This window comes from Oreochromis niloticus, linkage group LG19, assembly GCF_001858045.2.
Source record: "Oreochromis niloticus isolate F11D_XX linkage group LG19, O_niloticus_UMD_NMBU, whole genome shotgun sequence".
In the NCBI taxonomy this organism is placed as follows: Eukaryota; Metazoa; Chordata; class Actinopteri; order Cichliformes; family Cichlidae; genus Oreochromis; species Oreochromis niloticus.
The window spans coordinates 23,064,939-23,084,526 of NC_031983.2; the positions used below are offsets into that span (position 1 = coordinate 23,064,939).

The window sequence follows — 19,588 nt, forward strand, 5'->3', positions numbered from 1 at the left end:
TGAATAATCTAAAAAAACGACTGGACTTCCTTAAGTGTTTTCTTTCCAAGCTCCTTAGATAACGGTGGCCTGGATGACTGAGAACCTACACAGACATCCTCCTTTGAATTCTTTACTGAATACATTATTCATAACAGGGCAGCAAAATACAGGAGAATGTGACTGGGCTTTCTCTTTCTTTTGAATCCAGCAGTTTGTTATTTACCAACAACAAACAGAGAAGAAGAAGAAGAAAACTGGAAGAACCCTTTCACTATACACTATTGTTTTATTTATTTAAAAGGGACAGTGCAGTTTAACATAGTCCAATTACAAAACACGAAACTGATGTAACGCACATAAGTTTATAGCTATTGCTAATTTTCAACCATTGTCCCTTGTTGGGCTTACAATCACAATACATACATTTTACAATTATTTATAATGCTCTGTTTTTTCTTTTGTTTTGTTATCTATTTTAAACTAAAGCTAAACTATATTTTAAATTAAACATAGCTAGTTAAAACAGGTATATGATACATACAAAATAACTATATATGTGTATTAAATAGTAAAAAGCAACGCCGCTAACTGGTCGTTTTTGAACCTCTCGGAACTTTGTGTAGTCTGTGCAGTTTCTACTCGGACCCGTTTCTCTAAACTCACCTCCACTTCCTGTTTTTGCTCCTGGAGTAGCAACGTGGGTTCAGCACAGCTCGCCGGTGTGTAGCAGCAGCATCAGTGTTATGCTCACGTTCTACAATGCAGGTTTCCAGCGTGAATGATGTGAAAATTTACAATTTAAGCTACGGGAAGTCTCTTCCAGAGGTGAGAAGCACACTTCCTGCTCCTGATGCTCTTCATGTCATACCTGTGAAGTTACCTTCAGCTTAGCCGGCTAACCAAGCTAGCCGTAAGATGAGTGTTCTTAACACTGTATTAACGAAATGTCATAGCTGAATCCATACTTATTAACACCGCAATTTAATGAAATGATTCCTATAAATAAATGGAAAAAATCTGCCGCTGCTTGGAAGAGGTTCACTGACGTAGATGAGGTCATACTCAGAAAATTTAATGAAAGTGTATCTGTATCAGCAGCGATAGTTGTTATAATTTGGGTATTATCACGGATCAAAGGTCTAACATTTCAGATACTACATGAAAACTGGGTAAAAATTTAAAATGTCTATTTAGCAGTTACAAACTTTATTTATAGGCATCTTTCAGGCGGGTTAGAGCAGGTTAGTGTGCTCCACAGACACAGTAAAATGTGGTAAAACTGAGCAAATGATACATTAAAAAGACAAAATATCATAATATAAAATAAAATGCTCATTAATTAAAGGAGCCTTTTGAAACGGTTAATGTATCTGATTAGGATGCTTTCTGGATACAATGAATAAAGTCCACCTTTAGTCTTCTTTTAAGTTTTCTTCGACTTTTTGAGAACAAAATACAGCCGGACCACCTCAGCCAGGGATCAGTAAGAGACAAGGTTATGTGAATGATTGGCTTATGCAGTGGCACAAAGGCTAATTTTAATGTTCATGAGGCATTTATGTTTTTTAATGTAAGTAATATTTTCAATGTAACTTGTAAGCATCTTTTGTTTCCGTTATCTGAGTGATGTGGCTCTCTGCAAAAAGGGTTCCCAACCCTGTGGTACAGTTGAAAGGTGTTTTTTTTTGCAGCAATCTCATTTCATAATTTCGTGAAATTGAAAATGCTGTCAACAATCAAAATTTTTGGTGGGGAATAAAACGTGTGATGAGTCTGAATGCTATATTTCATTCAGAAATACGGACAAGAATACAACTCAGATGTTGGTGTTGTCTAAGTGTTGATGTCAAGCTCATTCTGAGAAAAACAGAATTTTGAGATAAAAAAAAAAGAGCAGTTAGTTAAGTCCATACATATGCTTCTTTCCATATTCAAAACAGCCGCGTCCTTGTGTTTCCTTTTTTCGATTTCTGACAGTCTGCTCGCTGAGGCAGATTCTCTATTAATGGGTTACCATTGATGTCACCTGACATTTGCAGCTCCGTTTTAGATCTTTCCTACCATTGACCCTGTTAACTATTTAGGTTACCTTTTTTACCTTCTATGTAGCTTTATTTTTGTGACCTGCCATCAAACTAAGAGAAGAGGAAGCAGCTGTGTCGTTGAATGTTATTCTTTATGCCAAATCCTGATCACCTTTGTGTTGTTAACACAGTGGCTGTCAGACAGGAAGAAAAGACAGTTGCAAAAGAAAGATGTCGGTGAGTTGACAGCTATAATTACAGTTTCACACACGTATTGATTTCCTTCTAAATGTTTGTCTTTACTCACACGCTTCTGTTCTTTGCATTACTCAGAAATTCAGCGCAGGATTGAACTCATCCAGGACTTTGAGATGCCCACAGTGTGCACCTCCATCAAAGTGTCCCGGGATGGTCAGTTCATCCTGGCAGCAGGTAAAAGATATATAAAGCTACTTTTCCACCTAAAAGTCTTTTATTCTCAAAACTCTGGAATAACTGTAGAAGTCAATGAATTCATCAGAATCAATCAAAATCAGAATACTTAATTAATCCCTGAGGAAATTATGTAGTTAAAAGGCCGTTGGTAGTCTGCAGTTCTTAAACAATTCTTAGGCAAATTAATTGGCTTCATATAGAAAAACAAAATAAAACAAAAGCTTTGGTCTTTACTAGTCATCCTTGTCTAAAGCTGTGTCTTGATTTCAGAGCTGTCAGAGCAGAGAGCATTAATTTCACAGTCTGAAAAAGCTCAGCTGAGCTAGCGCACTTCAGGTAGCAGATTTCTCTGATATTGCAATAAACGTGACAGTCCTCTGCTCAAGTTGCAGTGCCATGATAGTAACGAGCAGTTTCTGCAACACACTGAAATCCCTGAATAAAGCATTTTTTGTTGCTAATTGACAGACATGCTCCTGTATCAGAGGCACACATCCTGCAGAAACTGAGCAAGAAGCCTGAACCACTTGCACAAATAAGGAAAACAGTGGCCAAGGTGATGGTTACGTTAAAAGGGCAAGGTTGGCAAACAGCACTCCATGACAAAGCTGATGTCAAATTGACATCACACCTGCCATTTCTGCATGTTGTGCACCTCTCGATTTTATAACCTGGTGTGTTGTGACATTGCTGCGAAAGCTGGCAGTGTCGTGAGTCTACGATTGTGTCGGTTTTTACTGCTGTTTTAATAATACATCAGTACAGATGGTCAGAGATTCATAAGTTATGCAGGGGGAGATGTTGCAATTGTTAGAAAACATGGGACTTTGTGGAAACTGTATGTATGAGTCTTAACTTGAAATTTAACAATGGTAATTAAAAAAAAGCCTATTTACCATGGGGCTAAAACAAAGCTGAAAAACAGGTTGAAAGTTAAAGTGATACATCTTGTCTTTTTAGTATCCTTATAACTAATGTCACAGCCAAAGGTGTCAGAGAATCATTACATCACCCAAGTTCACACAGCAGAACTGTCACTTAGTGTCATCTTAAAGTAATACTGCCTGAGTCCAGGGATGCCTACGGGGTCAAATCATTTTTTTTGTTCTAGGCACTTACAAACCAAGGATTCGCTGCTATGACACCTACCAGCTGTCCCTGAAGTTTGAGCGCTGTCTAGATTCAGATGGTAAGTCTTTAGACTCCGGCTTTGCTCAGCTTTGTTTACTGGACAGTGACTAAATTTCATTATTCTCTTTTCTTCCTCTGAAAGTCGTGGCCTTTGACATCCTGTCTGACGACTACTCCAAGGTGCGGGCGGCCCTTTTGTTTTGAAATGTTGTTTTTTCAGCATTTTTAAATTCTGATAGTTCAAAGCTCACTCTGCTTTTTTGTTTGTTTGTTTTTTTCATTCTTCTCTGTGCAGTTGGTGTTTCTGCACTGTGACCGCTATGTAGAGTTTCACTCTCAACATGGACACTACTACAAGACTCGTATTCCCAAGTTTGGCCGGGACTTTTCCTACCACTATCCCTCCTGTGATCTCTACTTTGTGGGGGCGAGGTGAGAATACAGTCGCTTTAAGAGTCCTCGGGTGCATGATTTAGCAGTCAGCTAGCAAAGTCAAGGCATTATAGGGTTCAGCATTTGCAATAATCCAATAGTAATTAAAGTGCCGAGTGCAATGTTTGTCTTCCCTGTTACACCAGAGCTCTTTGCTTTACAGTGATGATAAAAGATTTAGTGGTAAAAATGTATATCAAAATATAAATCTGGCAGTTTTAGGGTATTTTTTAAATTTATTTCTGTCTTTCTGTAGCTTTATAGTGAATTATTATATTACTGCCAGAATAAAATAAACATAAGGTTAATTTTCCTCATTTCACTTTTATTTCTAAAGCATCAGCTCACAATAAGTCATCTGAAGATACATTTATATTGTAAGGTAAAAACTGGACCGTGAGGCGCATGGTGACAGCTCTGACAGAGCGAGGCAAATTAGTCAAGCAAGCATTAATATTTTAAAGAGTAGTGTGCAATAAATTAATGTGGTTGTTTTCACTTTCAGTTCAGAGGTTTTCAGACTGAACTTGGAGCAGGGACGTTTCCTTAACTCTCTTCAGACTGATGCTGTGTAAGTGTTTTCTCCTTCAGTGAAAAGGTTTTATGTGCATCGGTACTAATCCGGTGTGATCCGATGTTAAATCCTCAGCCAATATTTTTTTTTTTCCCTGGACTTCTCAAACAGGGAGAACAACGTGTGCGATATCAACCCCATCCACCATTTGTTTGCCACAGGATCCTCTGAGGTAAGTGTGAAACGGTGACTGTGTCTCCTTTTAGTGCTAATATAAGGTGATTATTTAGTTATTTATATTGTTTTTGCACTTTAGATAATCTGTTCTCAATGTGCCACCAGTGCTTGGACTTACTTACATTATTTGTTTCTCTTTTCAAGAGGTCACTAGCTACAGTAGAAAAATTAGCTCCATACTGAGTAATTTGTTTATTTATTCCCTTTTGAATTTCTCAGTGGTAGATCTTTCTCTTCTCTCCTCTGCGCGGTATTGTTTGTTAAAAAGAATCACACACCAGCTGGACTGACAAAAATAAGTGTTTCACATGATTTCTGGGTGTTAAAGTTCAAATCGTTGCCTCTCACATAAAATTTAGAGCTGCCCACGGAAGAACTTGCCTATTATAGCTTTTCAATAGTTTTAAAGTTGTTTAGTTAATTAGAAAAGCTCAAATTTGCACTTGTGCAACTCTCTGGCTTTTCTCCTGCCGTCTCACCAGGGACGGGTCGAGTGCTGGGACCCCAGAGTCCGTAACCGTGTGGGCAAGCTGGACTGCGCCCTGAGCAGCCTCGCTGAAGGAACAGAGTAAGGAGCAAACTGTCACGCTCAGAAAGCTGATCTCAGCCTGACGACGCATATGCAGCCACATGGCACTTTTCACCACGGCCTGCATGAAAAACAAGCTGCAAGCTGTGTGTCATTATGCCACAAAACACAATTATCCAGCTTCTTATCCTGTTTCTGTGCGTTTTGCCCCATCTTTAAACGGTATTCTCTGAAATTGTCGACAGAGTTCAAGCTCTGCCGTCCATCAGTGCGCTGAAGTTTAACAGCTCCCTCACCATGGCGGTCGGCACCAGCACTGGTCAGGTGAGCCTAAACATTCATGTTACCCGAAGGATAGCTTCTTTTTCTTTATCTATGTTATTGCTAATCTCAAAACAGCATTTTGACATTATCTGTTGAGCAGCAGTCAAAAAACAGCTTACAGTTCTGTGGCTGCATTCTTCTCCGCTTCTTTTGTGTTTGTTGTTGTGAGCTGTCAGCTCCCCACAGGCTGCGAAGTTACTGTGACTAATCAGCTCACAATTAGGTGGCTGATGTCATGCAGTTTGCTAACAAGTTAACGCAAGTTGAGTTTTCAGTAAAAGGTCAAGGGATGAGCTTTTGGTTAATCATGTAGATGCTTCCTCATGCCTTTAATTGCACTTCTCTTTGTTTTGGTTTTTACATTTGGCAGACAGCTTCATCCAGGATTCTGACAGCTTTCTTTACCTTTCTGATCTCTTGCAGGTGCTGCTGTATGACCTGCGCTCCAGTCAGCCGCTTCTAGTCAAAGATCACTTGTACAACCTGCCAATCAACTCCCTCAACTTCCACAATCAGCTGGACTTGGTTGTGTCTTCCGACTCCAAGATCATAAAAATCTGGAACAAAGACACTGTAAGTAACAGCCATCAGTTACAGATCACTGTGCTTTCACTATCTGGATCACAAGAAACTCATGCTCACTCTCGTCTTTCATCCATCTCATATGTTTTCCACAGGGAAAGTTGTTCTCCTCCGTACAGCCTCAGACCAACATCAACAGTGTTTGCGTCTACCCAAATTCAGGTGAGAATTAAGTTGTGGAAGCTGGAGAGAAAGTTTGAGGAGAGCAGCCGCAGAACATCAAGAATGCATCTGCTTGACCTCTACATGAACCAACACTGCAGACGTAGCACTGCAGAAATATTCAATAGGATGTTTCCCACAGAGTTAGATTCTAACTGTGGCTGCAGCTGTGGAGGGTGGTCAATGTCAGTTCAGTTCAGAGTGCTTTATTACGCTTCAGGATTTCCAATTAAGCAAGAATGATATGATTATTTTAACATGAAGTTGATATAATGATTCATTTTGTGCAGTGGCTGCTTTCATATAGCGGTGTACTTGCTGTCCTCCGTGTCTCCATTTCTGTTCTCTCTTTGATCTCTTAAAGTATTTTTCTGGTTTGGTCAAGCATTCGGCAAAACATTACTTTTATCATTTTCCACTTGCATGACCTGTTGATTTTTAACTAGCAGCTATATACAGATTAACCTCATCGCCCCAGCTATATTTACTTTAATTTGAGGTTATCCTCCCTAACTCAACTTCATGCATTCTTAATATTACAATATCAGATAACTGCACATAAATATGCAGCAGTGATACGTTCTTGAACTCCTGATCGATTGTTATCGGGAATTGGGTTAAGATGCTGTGCTTTTCATTAAATTAATACATAAGTAGAAAAATCACAGGTGGTGGTGGGTGGGTGGCTGCTGTGTTGGGCCCCCACTTAAGCTTTGGCTGTCTTTTAATATGCCTGCAGGTATATTAAAATACAGCCAAAGCCTTAACCCACCTAGAAACCCACTGAAGCAAAAACAGTGTGGAAACTCTGCAGTGTGTTGAAGCGCAACCAGCAGCTTTTATGCATGACTAAATAGGCCTATAAATGAAACCGTAATGATTCCTGTAAGTTAAGCTGGTATTTAAAACCAGAGTTTTTCGTGCAGCTCCACCTCTGGATGGCGCCATCTTATTGTAGAGCTCCCACACTTTTACTGTGAGACAGGCAGTGTGTACAAGGGGAATAAAACCTCAGATTTCTATATCTTATAGTGATGTTCTCTAAAGCTGTTAAAAATCAGCACCAGCTTCTTGAGTTTCTTCTGTTTTTGTTCCTTTTGGCTGCCTGAATGTTGTTTTACTCTTCGTTATTAGAGCAGAAATGGGTTTTGCCATTACGATATGAAAATTCAGATCCCAGACAGTCTTTCATATATCAGTGCTGAAGGAACTTGACCTATAAATTACTAGATGAGGTTTTAATTGTTCCTCTGCTCTCTGGTTCATGAACAGGTATGCTCTTCACTGCCAATGAAGATCCCAAGATGAACACATTCTACATCCCAGTGAGTACAGAGACATTTATATTCTCATACAGCAGTCACATTTATATTTACAGTACACCAAAGAATGATTCATGTTTCAGCTTTTCACACAGCTTTGCAATACAAGGTCACCTTTAGGAGCTGGCCAAAGAGTGCGCACGTGCCATTTGTTTTCTGTCACTGAGCGAGTCATTGTCAAACCTGTGGGGTGGGGATGAACTGCAGGTGTGACACACACAATGATGTGAAAAATAAGAAGAAGCAAACACGAGTTTGTTGATGGTGTTTTTGCTGGTTTATAAAAATCCTGATGTGAGGCCTGTTAACTTTTTCCCAGCTTTAAAAATGAAGCATGCCTGAAAAAAGCATGGGATCAGACTTCTCACGAGGCCTCTGCTTAATGAGTAATTGTTCCTATCAACAGTCTGTTCTGGGACTGATATGATCTTACCTCATGTGATATTGTGAGTGCATGCACGCGCATCTGTGCGTGTGTGTGTATATGTGTGTACAGTCAACCAGGGTTTGCTTTGTGTAAATGGGTTCTTTCCAGCCCTGATTATCATGCATGTGGTAAACTTTGGTCCTTTTGTCCTACGAGAAAAGGTGAGTCTGTCATTGTTTGAACATACTAGCCAAAAACCTTACCTGATTTAAAATTAGCCGACCTCCCATTCAGTATCATCTTCTAAAGCATGTCCTGACAGTTTCCAGGACAGCTGCTGTTTTTAGATTGCACCGTGAAAGTCCTGTTTTGACCTCTTATGCTGAACGCTCGGTGATTTCACCACAAATCCCAAACTTGGGCAGAGAGCAAAGATCAATGTTAGTTTCAACCTGGCCAAAAGTTTATATCAAATATCATCCCTGGTAATGAAAACTGGCTCTCTAGTTAATGCAGAGGATTTTTTGTCCCCAGATTCCAACTCTGCAGCAGAAAGACTCTTCCTGTAATGTCCTGAGATCTCTGATGGAGAACACTCATTGGAAACGATCAGTTTGTTTTGTTTTTTTGCCCACATCAACACAGTCTTTGCTCACCCCCTAACAATTTTCCCCCCTCAAGATCATGATCCACCTCAGTGAAGTCAACAGAGGAGATATAATATGTACATAAATGCATAATTGAAAAAGATCATATTCCATGCAATTTTTGGTGTTGACATGTTTATTAAAAACTTAGATCTGAGTCACAGATTAGCAACAAAAAAAAGAATTTGGGATACTGCCTGCAGCGTCAATCAGGTCATTTCATGTTGACAGAAACTGTTACAAACCTAAAACCATTCAAAATTAAATTTTAGCCAAAGAACTGATGTGCAACATGGGCAGTATGTCCTGATAATAAAGCAAATGTTTGGACTCACCATGGATGCACAGTAGCTTCAGATTTTAGGCTTTTTGAAAGGCACACAAAGAAATATTAGAAGGTTTCAGTGTTTCATCTTTCAGTTAATTAAGGAAATAATTATCAGATAAATAAAAATGTTACAAGTGGTAGTAAAAGTGGTAATAGGTTATATTTGCTACCCCATCTGGATAAGTGGATCTGAAACAAATGGTGTTTTCTTTAAAAGCTCATTTCATCACTTTTGAGGCACGAGGCATTTTCAACCAAACTGACTGTTTCTGCCACAATTTCTGAACCAAAAAGGGTTTTCGTCTCCACATGTGACCCCTATGATCTCTGTTAGCTTTGTTAGCTCAGCAGTGATGTAACTAAACAATGACAGGGACACTGGACTTTGACCTCAGTGGTGTGACATCATCGGACTGTCAATGAAAAATGAGCGAAATGCCTTCTTTCACTATCTCATCTTTGAATCAGTTACTCCTTACTCAGCATTTCGATCAGCGTTCTCCAATCGAAATATTTGAACTTTGAGAACTCGGTCATTACAAAGTGAAGGAGACGTGCCTTCAGTTTATTGAAGCAAGTCCGAGTTTGAAATGTACACATGTGACAAAAGCAGAGCTTTAAAGTAAGCATTTGGAATAATCACCCTTATAATTCCACACAGCCTGCACACTCAGCTTTCTTGAGTTCTTTCTTGTAAATTCTTTAAGTAGTTTTCAGGAGGAGTTCTCCAGACTTCTTGAAGGATATTCAAAGCTCTTCTTTGGATGTTGGCTGCCTTTTGTTCTGCTCTCTGTCAAGATGATCTCACACTACTTTAATAATTTCGAGTTCTGGGCTCTGCGGCGAACAATCCGTGACTGATAGTTTTCCATTGTGTGTTTTGCTATCCTGGTGTTGTTTTACTGCACCGGCAGTGTGTTTGGGATCGTTGTCATGATGAAAATTGAAGCTGTTGCCAATCAGACAAGCGGTTGCCAGTCAGTTCAGATGGCAACCGCCAGATTTTAACATGGTGGGTTAAAATCTCATGGTACTTTACTGTGTTCATAATTCCATCAATTTTGATCAGATTTCCAACACCGCTGGCTGATAAAAAGCCCCAAGCCACAATCACCAAAGACAATCACGGTTGCAACTCCCACCTAACCGCCTGCATAGATATTGACAACTTTCTTTCTTTTTTTCTTTGTTTTTTAGATTTGTTACTTGTTTTGTCCTAAACTTGTCCGGTTTCATCATTCCTTTTAAGAAAATTACAAAAACTGTTATCTTTTTACAGTTTTTTGTAGATTCTACTAAAGAAATAGAAACACAGAGTGTGTTTTTACAACAGGCTGCTAAACTCCAAAGTACACAAAGATAGAAAAGAACCAAAGTAAAGTCTAAGTTGTCTATTATGTGTAGACAGGGCACTGAATCAACATTTGAGTTACATGCCTTTTTTATGCTTGAATGATTCATAGGTCAGTATTAAGTAGTTTATAAATCAACAAAACACTCCTCTGAATATGATAAGTCACAAGGACTGGACTGAAAATCGGTGAAAAAGCAAGACCACTTTCCAAAATTTAAAAAAGTCTGGCTCCTTGGAAGCAAAATGTAAAGAAATGAAGGGTGGCTCAAATTTTTTGCACAGTACTGTATGTCAGAATCTGACATCAGATTTAAGTGTCCACATTAGATGGTGAGCGTGGGGCTCCGGGCAGATCTGTGTGCCTGCAAATATTTTTTTGTGATTTGTGGACTTTTCCTTAAAGTGCAACAATACAGTGCATCACTATGCGTGTGCCCTTTAGGCAAACTTTAAGCAGATCACAAAAAAAGCAGGACTGTGCATCTGTGGCATCTGCAGCTGTCCCTGCTGTATACTTTAAAAGCTGGTTCCTGGAGGGTGTTTTGCATTTTTGCCTAAAAATAACTGCAAGGAATGATCGGGTCTTATTTGTAACTCCTGCTGACCTTAAGCTCTTTAGGTTGTTTGTAATGTTAGTTGTCTACATTTGAGAAAAGTACAGAACAATGCCCAGTGAATTTTGGAGTGGTCACATCTGTTTGCTGGTCACCATCATGCTCTCCTGGCTGGAAGCAAATTTAACCTTAAGTTATATAATATCTTCAAGAAAACCTTGGTTTTCTCAACTCTGGTGTCACACTTTTGTTATGGCTTATGGCTTATGAGCTCGTTCATAGTAAAGCAGTTCTGCATGTTAGTGACAGTACTGCCAATTTCCACTTTTTGGATACCAGGAAGTTTTAACAAAAAGGGGGCTGTCTGGTATTTGGACCCTGAGATTTCAACCAACATATATGCTTTAACTAACCTCAGCTCTAACTGATTGTCATCAAGATCAATATTTATGAAAACTTTACTGAGACATGCTTGGAACAGAGTTTCTGTGGTGGAGACACATAAATCCATCTTCATGGGAGTCACAAGCTAGTCTACTCCTACTGCTGGTCCCAAACTCAAATAACTGACAAAGCTGTCTCCGTAAGGGCATCCAGTGTAAAATTGGTGCCAAATTAATGTGCATGTCCACACGCTGTGGCAACCCTTCGGGGTAAGAAGGAAGCAGCTGGTTCTTAGTGCTTTTCTATTCTAGTGGAGCACCGATTCATACACTGATTTTTTTCTATACCCAAGTCCTTTCTGTCTAACATTTAAAAAAGTTCATGCTCTGATGACCAACTTGGGTTTCTTAGGTGACTTTGTTTTTTTCTTCTTCCTTTTTTTTTTTTTTACTTTTGTGAACACACAAAAGGATTGTTTTTAAAACTACACACACAAAAAGCGATTGCTCGACCTTTTGCTACTTTTGCTACTCTGCATTTCCCGTATCACCAGTGTTGCATTGCAGGTCGTTACAATTCCCTGAAAAAAGTACAGGACATTTATTTTCCGCTGTAATGGAAACATGACCTGACTGAGTTGGGCTATTTTTTTCTAACAACAAACAGTACTCAACAGTCTAAATCTGAACCAAGCGGGTGGATGTGTTTTTGTGTGTGTGTTTAGGCTCTGGGCCCAGCACCTCGATGGTGCTCCTTCCTAGACAACCTAACAGAGGAGCTGGAGGAGAGCCCGGAGAGCACGGTGTATGATGACTACAAGTTTGTCACCCGGAAGGACCTGGAAAATCTGGGTGAGAACTCATTACCTTAATTGTACCTCATGAAACTGCAGAGCACTTGGAGTAAATCAGCCCAAATTTGAGCACTTTTTAAGCAAAAAAAAAATCCTCAATTCAAGTGTGCAATTTTTGCTTTGGCTCTTTTGGTTAGAAAGCAAAGAGAGCTCAAGAGATCTTTACACAAAGAGTGACTTTAATCCCAGCCCTGAAAGTTATATCCAAAACTATGAATCAGTGTGAGCCACTTCGCCGCCTCGGGGGGTTAGTTTGAGTGGCTAGACTGTCTAAGTAGAGGCCACGGGAATGATTGAAATGCTTTAGGTAAGTGAAGTAGGGTGTAGGGGTAAGAGAGGGGGAGCACGAAGGGTCAAGGGAGTGGATATTGGATGGGTTGAATGAACACTGGAATGCAGGCTCAGCAGGAAAGAGATCAAATGACAAGAAGTAGAAAGATGATTGGCTGATGTGGAATAAAAGAAGAGGAGGGAGTAGGCAGGGGAAGAGCACTGTTGGTATACAGGAGCCATGTAATGTGGCCCTGTTATGTAACATGTCCATATTGAGTACAGCACACTTGTGGAAGTTTCTGAGAAGAGCAAGTTCCTCATCATTCAGCTTGTAAGAGCGTGTCTTTGTCTACGCACGCTATTACGCACTTCCTGTGCTGTAAGGGAGAGTATTTATGCAACTTTTAAGGTGAAGTCAGGCGTGGAAATGACATCAATATTGACTATTTCCATATTCAAGTGTCATTTACTCACATGTTCACTGGGGTCTGAAAAATCTATTGAGACGTCTTGAAATGTGACAAACCCAAAATGTTTAGATATATAATTTTATGAAGTAAAAAGATGTTAATGTTTAAAAAAGGACTAAAATGCAGATATGCTTTAATCATAATACAGAATAATATAGAGGTAGGTCACAAAGGTTTTTGCAGTTTATCCTGAAGGGTAGATGAATGTATGAAATTCGATCCAGTACCTGAGACATTTCACTGATCCACAAGTTAGGACGGGGTGGAAGCATGAATGTCCTCATCTTACTACATTTAGAGCCAGTCAGTGTTACAAATATTAAGATGGATGGGGGCGGGAGGAATAGACGTATGTCTTAACTAGTGTTTGGGTAAACAGGTGTTTAAATTAAATTTGACCTTTTTCTTTTGAATTTCTGGTTTGTTTTTCTTTTTTCTTTTCTTCTCACGTTCAGTAAAATCATTTGGGTTCATCTTCTGGACACCATGAACGTGTATTTACTGAAACACTTCTTACTAAACCTCAAAGTTTCTCCTTTTGAGGGTGACATAGGAAGTCAGTCGATGACTCACATCATTATAATTCATGTGCCATTCAGTATATGGAATCTCGGTACCCATATATTTTAAGCATTACATTTAGTAGATGTAGATTGCAAAATATGTGTGTGTTTATTTTATTTTATTTCATGTCCAGGTTTGTCTCACCTCATCGGATCATCCCTCCTGAGAGCCTACATGCACGGTTTCTTCATGGACATAAGACTTTATCACAAGGTATCATCCTTTTTGTGTACATCTCATACTTTTGTCAGGATTTGTTCAATTCAAACTGATCCTAATGTGACACACTAAACCTAAACTGCAAATGTTTATTTGCTTGGCCATAGGTTAAAAGTATGGTCAATCCTTTTGCGTACGAGGAGTATCGCAAGGATAAGATTCGCCAGAAGATCGAGGAGGCCAGAACACAGAGAGTTCAGGTTAAGGTAAGAGTTTAGGTTTTCTGCTAGTTGCTATGGAAATGTCAAGTCTCATTTTACTGGCTTTTTCATGTTCAGTACTGAAACATCATAGTTAGAAGATGAATCAACAATCAGCATTTTCTGTCTAGGAAACAGCTATAGTCTCTGAATTTCATTATGGTCGAGCAAACATTCAGATTTAAGTCCATTTAGTCCATATTTGACTGGTTTGGTGCAACGGCTGTAGCAGAATAAACATAATTCATCTGCTTCTTACTATGTCAGCGTGTGACTCCTGTGACAGTCTGTGTTTATCTTTTCCCTCCATGCCCTCATCCAACACTTTTCTGTGTAATATTTATTATGATCAATCCGCTTTTGAAAATATGACCTGAATAAATAAGATTCAGAGCCAAAAATCCCGACAACCTGTTGCATCAGCTACATAAACAGAATTCCACAGAGTTAAAGTACCCATTAAACTGGATTGTACTGGATTGAAGTTCAAAACTACTCGCATCCTGTCACACTGATTTCAAAAATGGAAAAGCTAACAAATGGTAGCGGTAGGTTAATCTGAGGAATGTGTGATTCACTCTTCAAACCGATTGGATCATTTTCTCTCCATTCTCGTGTGAGGTATGTACAATTTGTTCTCTCTGAAACAGAAACTGCCGAAGGTGAACAAGGAGTTGGCTCTTAAACTGATGGAGGAGGGTGATGACGAAGCAGAGGTGGTTTCCAGGAAAAAGAAGGGCAAGGTAGGAAAACAAGATTACAACATCAATGTTTTTGATTAATTGTGAATGTACACGGTGTATTCAGAGATCATAATGTTCCGCCGGTCAGCTTCGTAGAATTCATGATGTCATTGTTCCTCTTTGTTGACTTTTTCCAAACCGCAGGCTCTCCCCAGCATCCTGGGAGACGACCGTTTCAAGGTGATGTTCGAAAACCCAGACTACCAGGTGGATGAGCAGAGCGAGGAGTTTCGCCTGCTCAACCCCATCGTCTCCAAAGTCGGCCAGAAAAGGAAGAAGAAGCTGCGGCTGATAGCTCAGCAGGCTGCCGTTTCCGAGCAGGTAAAATGGTTTCTCAGCAGGTAAACGACGCAGTGTTTTACTGCATGAGCGGGTAACACTGCATCGTTTTACTGAGACGGGATGTTCTGTGTGGAGGCCACAGCCGGCACATTTTTTTTGACTTGACCAGTTCTTATTTTAGTTTTTACCCCTCAGCCATAAAAGGCTGACAATACCTTGTCAGTCAGATGGGTGTGCGACATGGACACCCAAATTTGTGAATGCGATAACTGGAGAATGAAGCAGCCTAGGAGTTTCAAGCACCACGAGTGCATCTACTAAAACTTTCAAACGAGTCTGAATCTCGGTGACCTTGACCTTAAGGTTAGAGGTCAAGTTTTTTGAAAATTTTGTGAATCCGATGACTCAAGAACAAGGTGATGTAGGACTTTAAAATTCATACCATAGGTACATTTACTAGGAGGCTGAGGGTACCACTGGCTACCTCCAGTATTTTCTAACTTTGGCTTACCAATTATTTATGTTCACAATAAAAGTTTAACTATTTAACAACATTATTTCTAAAATGGGTTAAATGGCTTTTTTGCACAGTTACCAAGTATTGATCTGATAACTGTGTTCAATTTATTCCTCACTTTAAGGATGTCAGCATTTGGCTCGACTTAAACAACGGTGTCCTAATTTATTAAAATAAAATATACCAAAAGGTCCTTTTATTTATGATCCAACTGATTGCTCCTTGCCCTGCTCTCAGGCTCATTATAATTACATCTTAGTACTCATGGAGTACACACACACACACACACACACACACCTGCTTTGTTGCAGGTGTAAAATACCTTAAAAACCCTGAACCTTTACTGTTAGCTTCCTCCATGCCATGTGGCCCTCTTACTGATGACATGAGGCAATGTAAAGACACAACATAGACCTGCATGCAAAATTAGAGCTTTTACAGCAGGAATGGAACAGATATCAATTTCAAATATCAGACTTACTGGTCGTATGCCATGTTTACACAGGTTTAGGTGGTTGTCATGTCTCATTTGTTTCAATCTGCACCACAGAAATATGATTCAAACTCTTATAGAAGTGCGTGAGAGCCGAAAGGATGGGCTAATCAGATGGGCACAAAATCAGATACAGCTATGGCTAATTTGGTGTGCAACAATGGACGATCAGCTGAAAACCAGCTGATCCCAGTCACCAGCAGACTGGTGTATGTGTAGTGTTCAGCCCTTTTAGAAAGCAAGTATGTGCTGACACTTTTGCACAAAAGAAAAGGGGGGAAAAAAGTGATTTGGGTCAGCAGGAAGAAGTGTAACTAAACAGTGGCTTTTCAGATTTATTTCCATTATTGGAACCGGCGCATTATTAATCCCTCCGGACATGATCACATGTTTTTCTATTGTTTACAAGCCTCACTGAGCCAGCTGTGTATGCGCATGCTGTGTTTTCTTGATATATTGGAAGATGAGGGCCAAGGAAGCAGATCACATCAGTGATTTTTTATTTTGCTGTGCTGCATCTCCTTGCAGGTGCCTGAAGATAACGACGAGGAGCCAGAGGGGCGAGCCAGCTCCGAGGAGGAGAGCTCTGACGACGACAAAAGCTGGGTGGAGGAGGTGAGGGAGCAGCGGAGGTTGCTTCGGCAGGAGGACAGAGACCGCCGGCGGCAGGAGAGGAAGGACGCAGACCGCAACACTGTCCTTGTGGAGAGGGAGCAGAACGGAGGAGAGGAATCATCAAATGTGGCTGAGAGCAAGAAGACGAGTCAGCCGCAGTTTTATCAGATCAAAGCCGGCGAGGAGTTCAGAAGTTTTAATGACATGGCCCGCAAGCAGAAACTACAGAAGTATGTCTTTGGAAATGTACTCTGTGTTAGATGACTTATTGTTTGAGACATTCTTTGAAACCCAAATTGCTTCAGGGTTTGCAGCTGTTAGAGCAGAGAATCGCCCCACCTGTAAAGTATTAAGAGTCGGTCTCCTAATGCTTTATGACAACGCTCTGTCTCTACTGTTTGGTATATTGTGCCTGACGATCATGTGTTCCTTCTTCTAGGACTTCTCTGGAGGAGCGGCTGAAGTTAGAGGAGCACTCCGAAACCAGCAGCATGGCTGACACCGCAGTGGGCAGCAAACAGCTGACCTTCACTCTCAAAAAGGTACAATGCTTACTTGATGCTTTGCCTCGAGTCTTTTCTTTAAATCATCACAATCACTCAAAAAGCAGCAAATAATGGAGACACTTACGATGTCTCCAGGAGTTTAAATCTTTAAATTTTCATAAGAGCAATTAAGGTCAGAGGAAAAGTTTTTTTTTAAACTCAGATTTAACCACTGACTCTAAACATTTATCTCCCAGTGAGATAAATGTATAAATGTAAGGTTACTTAGATAATCCTTAAGAATAACTGCATCACTTTGCATCTTTACATGAACAATCACTCTTCTCAATTGAACATTACTTAATGTCACCCACATCTGGATGACAATTCGCTGGCCTGAAGTCATCTCAGGGTCAGACAAAGCAAGCTAAAGTGCTTTTCAATTGGTTCTTCACCTTAAACAAGTCAGTAAATACATCATCAGTCTGCAGGTAGAATCGCAGTACTTGCATTTGTTTAACATACGTCCTCCTGTCCTCCTCTGCAGTCGGAGCAGCAGAAAAAGCAGCAGCAAGCGGAGCGAGAGCACCACGAAGAGAGGAAGAAGCTAAGACGCTCCGCCGGACACTTGAGCAGCAGCAGAGGCCGCGGGAGAGGCTGGGGCGGCAGAGGACGAGGCCGCCACTGACTGACGCCTAACTGGCAGAAACCGTGCCCTGAAGTCAGAGTTGAATAGTTTGTTCCATTAACTCAGCTCTGGCAGTCGTCTTCAAGAGTAGAAGTATTGTACTGACTTTAAGCTTTTAATCAGTGGTGGGAAGGCTGGAGACGTGCTGCAGAGACTGGTACTGCTGCACAGACGAGCCCGTCCCTCTCCTGGGTGGTCTGGGTCATGTGTTTACCTGCTCTCTGCTAATTCAGAGCATATTAAAAAAAGAGAGATTACCCATGTATGAATATAATGCCAGGCCATTATCCATAAGTACCCTGACTGCATATATTTTAGCAGGAGGGCCCAGGAGGAATTAAACACACAGAGCTGAGAGGACTTGAGAGGAGCTGCTTTCTGTGGCGTCTAGTTTCTTAAAGTGGCTCCTCGGTGGAGCCTTTTTCAGTTAAAGAAGAGAGGAATGTGTGGAATGAAAATGTAATTGTTTTTTTATTAATGCAGAAACATTGTTAAGCCAACGCTGGATTAACAACATTTATATTATATTATATTATATTTGGTACATTTTCCTGTCTCCATTGTTTTTACTGTTGAAAATCCAAATATAAAATAATCTGCCACAAAACTGGAGCCTCCGTCCTTTGCAGCACATTACTCCCTACTTGTGTAAGAGAAGAGGAGAACGAATGAATGAGGAGACCTTCTTCCCCTTCCCCAAATACAACTGCAGTTCTTGGAAACTGGAGGACTTCCTGTCAGGCCTTCCCATCCCCCAACCTGCTGATGGTGTGAACCCCCTCTGCTCCAGCAGTGGCTCTTTTCAAATGTGAAGAAGGGCCGTTTTCTGAACTCAGCGTAGTAACCCCAACCATTTGATGTTACCATGCCTCTGCACCACAATCCATCAGGTTTGTGACAGCGTGGAGAGTATCTCATGAAAGAGAAATCCAGTAAATTACCATTTCAGACACATACTTCACCCTGAAAAGTTGCTTCAGAAGCCTTGTATTCTGTACTCTCTGTATAGAAATAGTTTAAAATAAACAAAAGGTAAGTGAGAAGAAACAAACCTAAAACATTATTACTGTATCTACATGATTAAAAATAACCTGGAAATTGTATTCACTCAGGGTATCTTTGTCTAATAATACAAAGTGCTTTTTTAAATGAAGGGAAAAAAACTATCCAAACCTACCTGGCCCTGTGTGAAAAAAGTAACTGTCCTCTAAACCTAACGACTGGTTGTGTCACCGTTGGCAGCTAGAACTGCAATCAGGCGTTTGCGATAAACTGGAAATGGCTCTTTCACATGGCTGTGGAGGAGTTTTGGCTCACTGTTGCATGACCTTAAACATCGTTTTTAAGGTCAAACCAAAGCACCTCAATCACTGCTCCTGCATAACTGAAGTGCACTTGAACTTTAGGGTTCAAGGGATGAGTTCTCAGGGATCATCGTTTTTTGGCAAATATGACAGAAACTTTTGTGTTCTTTGTGGTCAGCGGTGGTTTTCTCCTTGGAACTTTCCTATGGGTGCTCTTTTCGACCAGTTGAATCGTGACCTTAACTGAGGCAAGTGAGGCCTGCCGTGCTTTAGATGTTGGTCTGGGTTCTTTTGTGACCTCCTGGGTGAGTCGTCGTTGTGGTCTTTGAGTGATTTCTGTTGGACGGCCACACCTGGAAAGGTCCAACAAGGTTGAAAGTTTTCTCCATTTGTGGGTCATGGTTGTCATTGTGGTTCACTTGAGTCGCAAAGCTGTAGAAATGGTTCAGAAATCCTTTCTAGACCTTTCTTTGTGATTTAATAAGGGGGAGCAATAACTTTTTCACACAAGGTAAGGTAGGTTTGGATAGCAGTTTCCCCTTAATAAATAAAATCATCGCATTCACAAAATGAT

General features: G+C 40.4%; 1 protein-coding gene across 1 annotated transcript; it reads left to right on the forward strand.

Annotated features, from left to right (window-relative positions):
- The first annotated feature begins 633 nt into the window (after positions 1-633).
- On the forward strand, positions 634-18,258 carry nol10 (nucleolar protein 10). Its single transcript, XM_005477509.4, has 21 exons — positions 634-807; positions 2,198-2,243; positions 2,340-2,438; positions 3,553-3,630; positions 3,715-3,752; positions 3,868-4,004; positions 4,510-4,575; positions 4,690-4,750; positions 5,238-5,323; positions 5,530-5,608; positions 6,032-6,181; positions 6,286-6,352; positions 7,625-7,677; positions 12,033-12,159; positions 13,602-13,681; positions 13,795-13,893; positions 14,538-14,630; positions 14,775-14,951; positions 16,451-16,767; positions 16,977-17,079; positions 17,570-18,258. The coding sequence occupies exons 1-21, from the start codon at positions 742-744 to the stop codon at positions 17,708-17,710; spliced, it is 2,163 nt and encodes a 720-aa protein (XP_005477566.1). The 5' UTR covers positions 634-741; the 3' UTR covers positions 17,711-18,258.
- Positions 18,259-19,588: the final 1,330 nt, after the last annotated feature.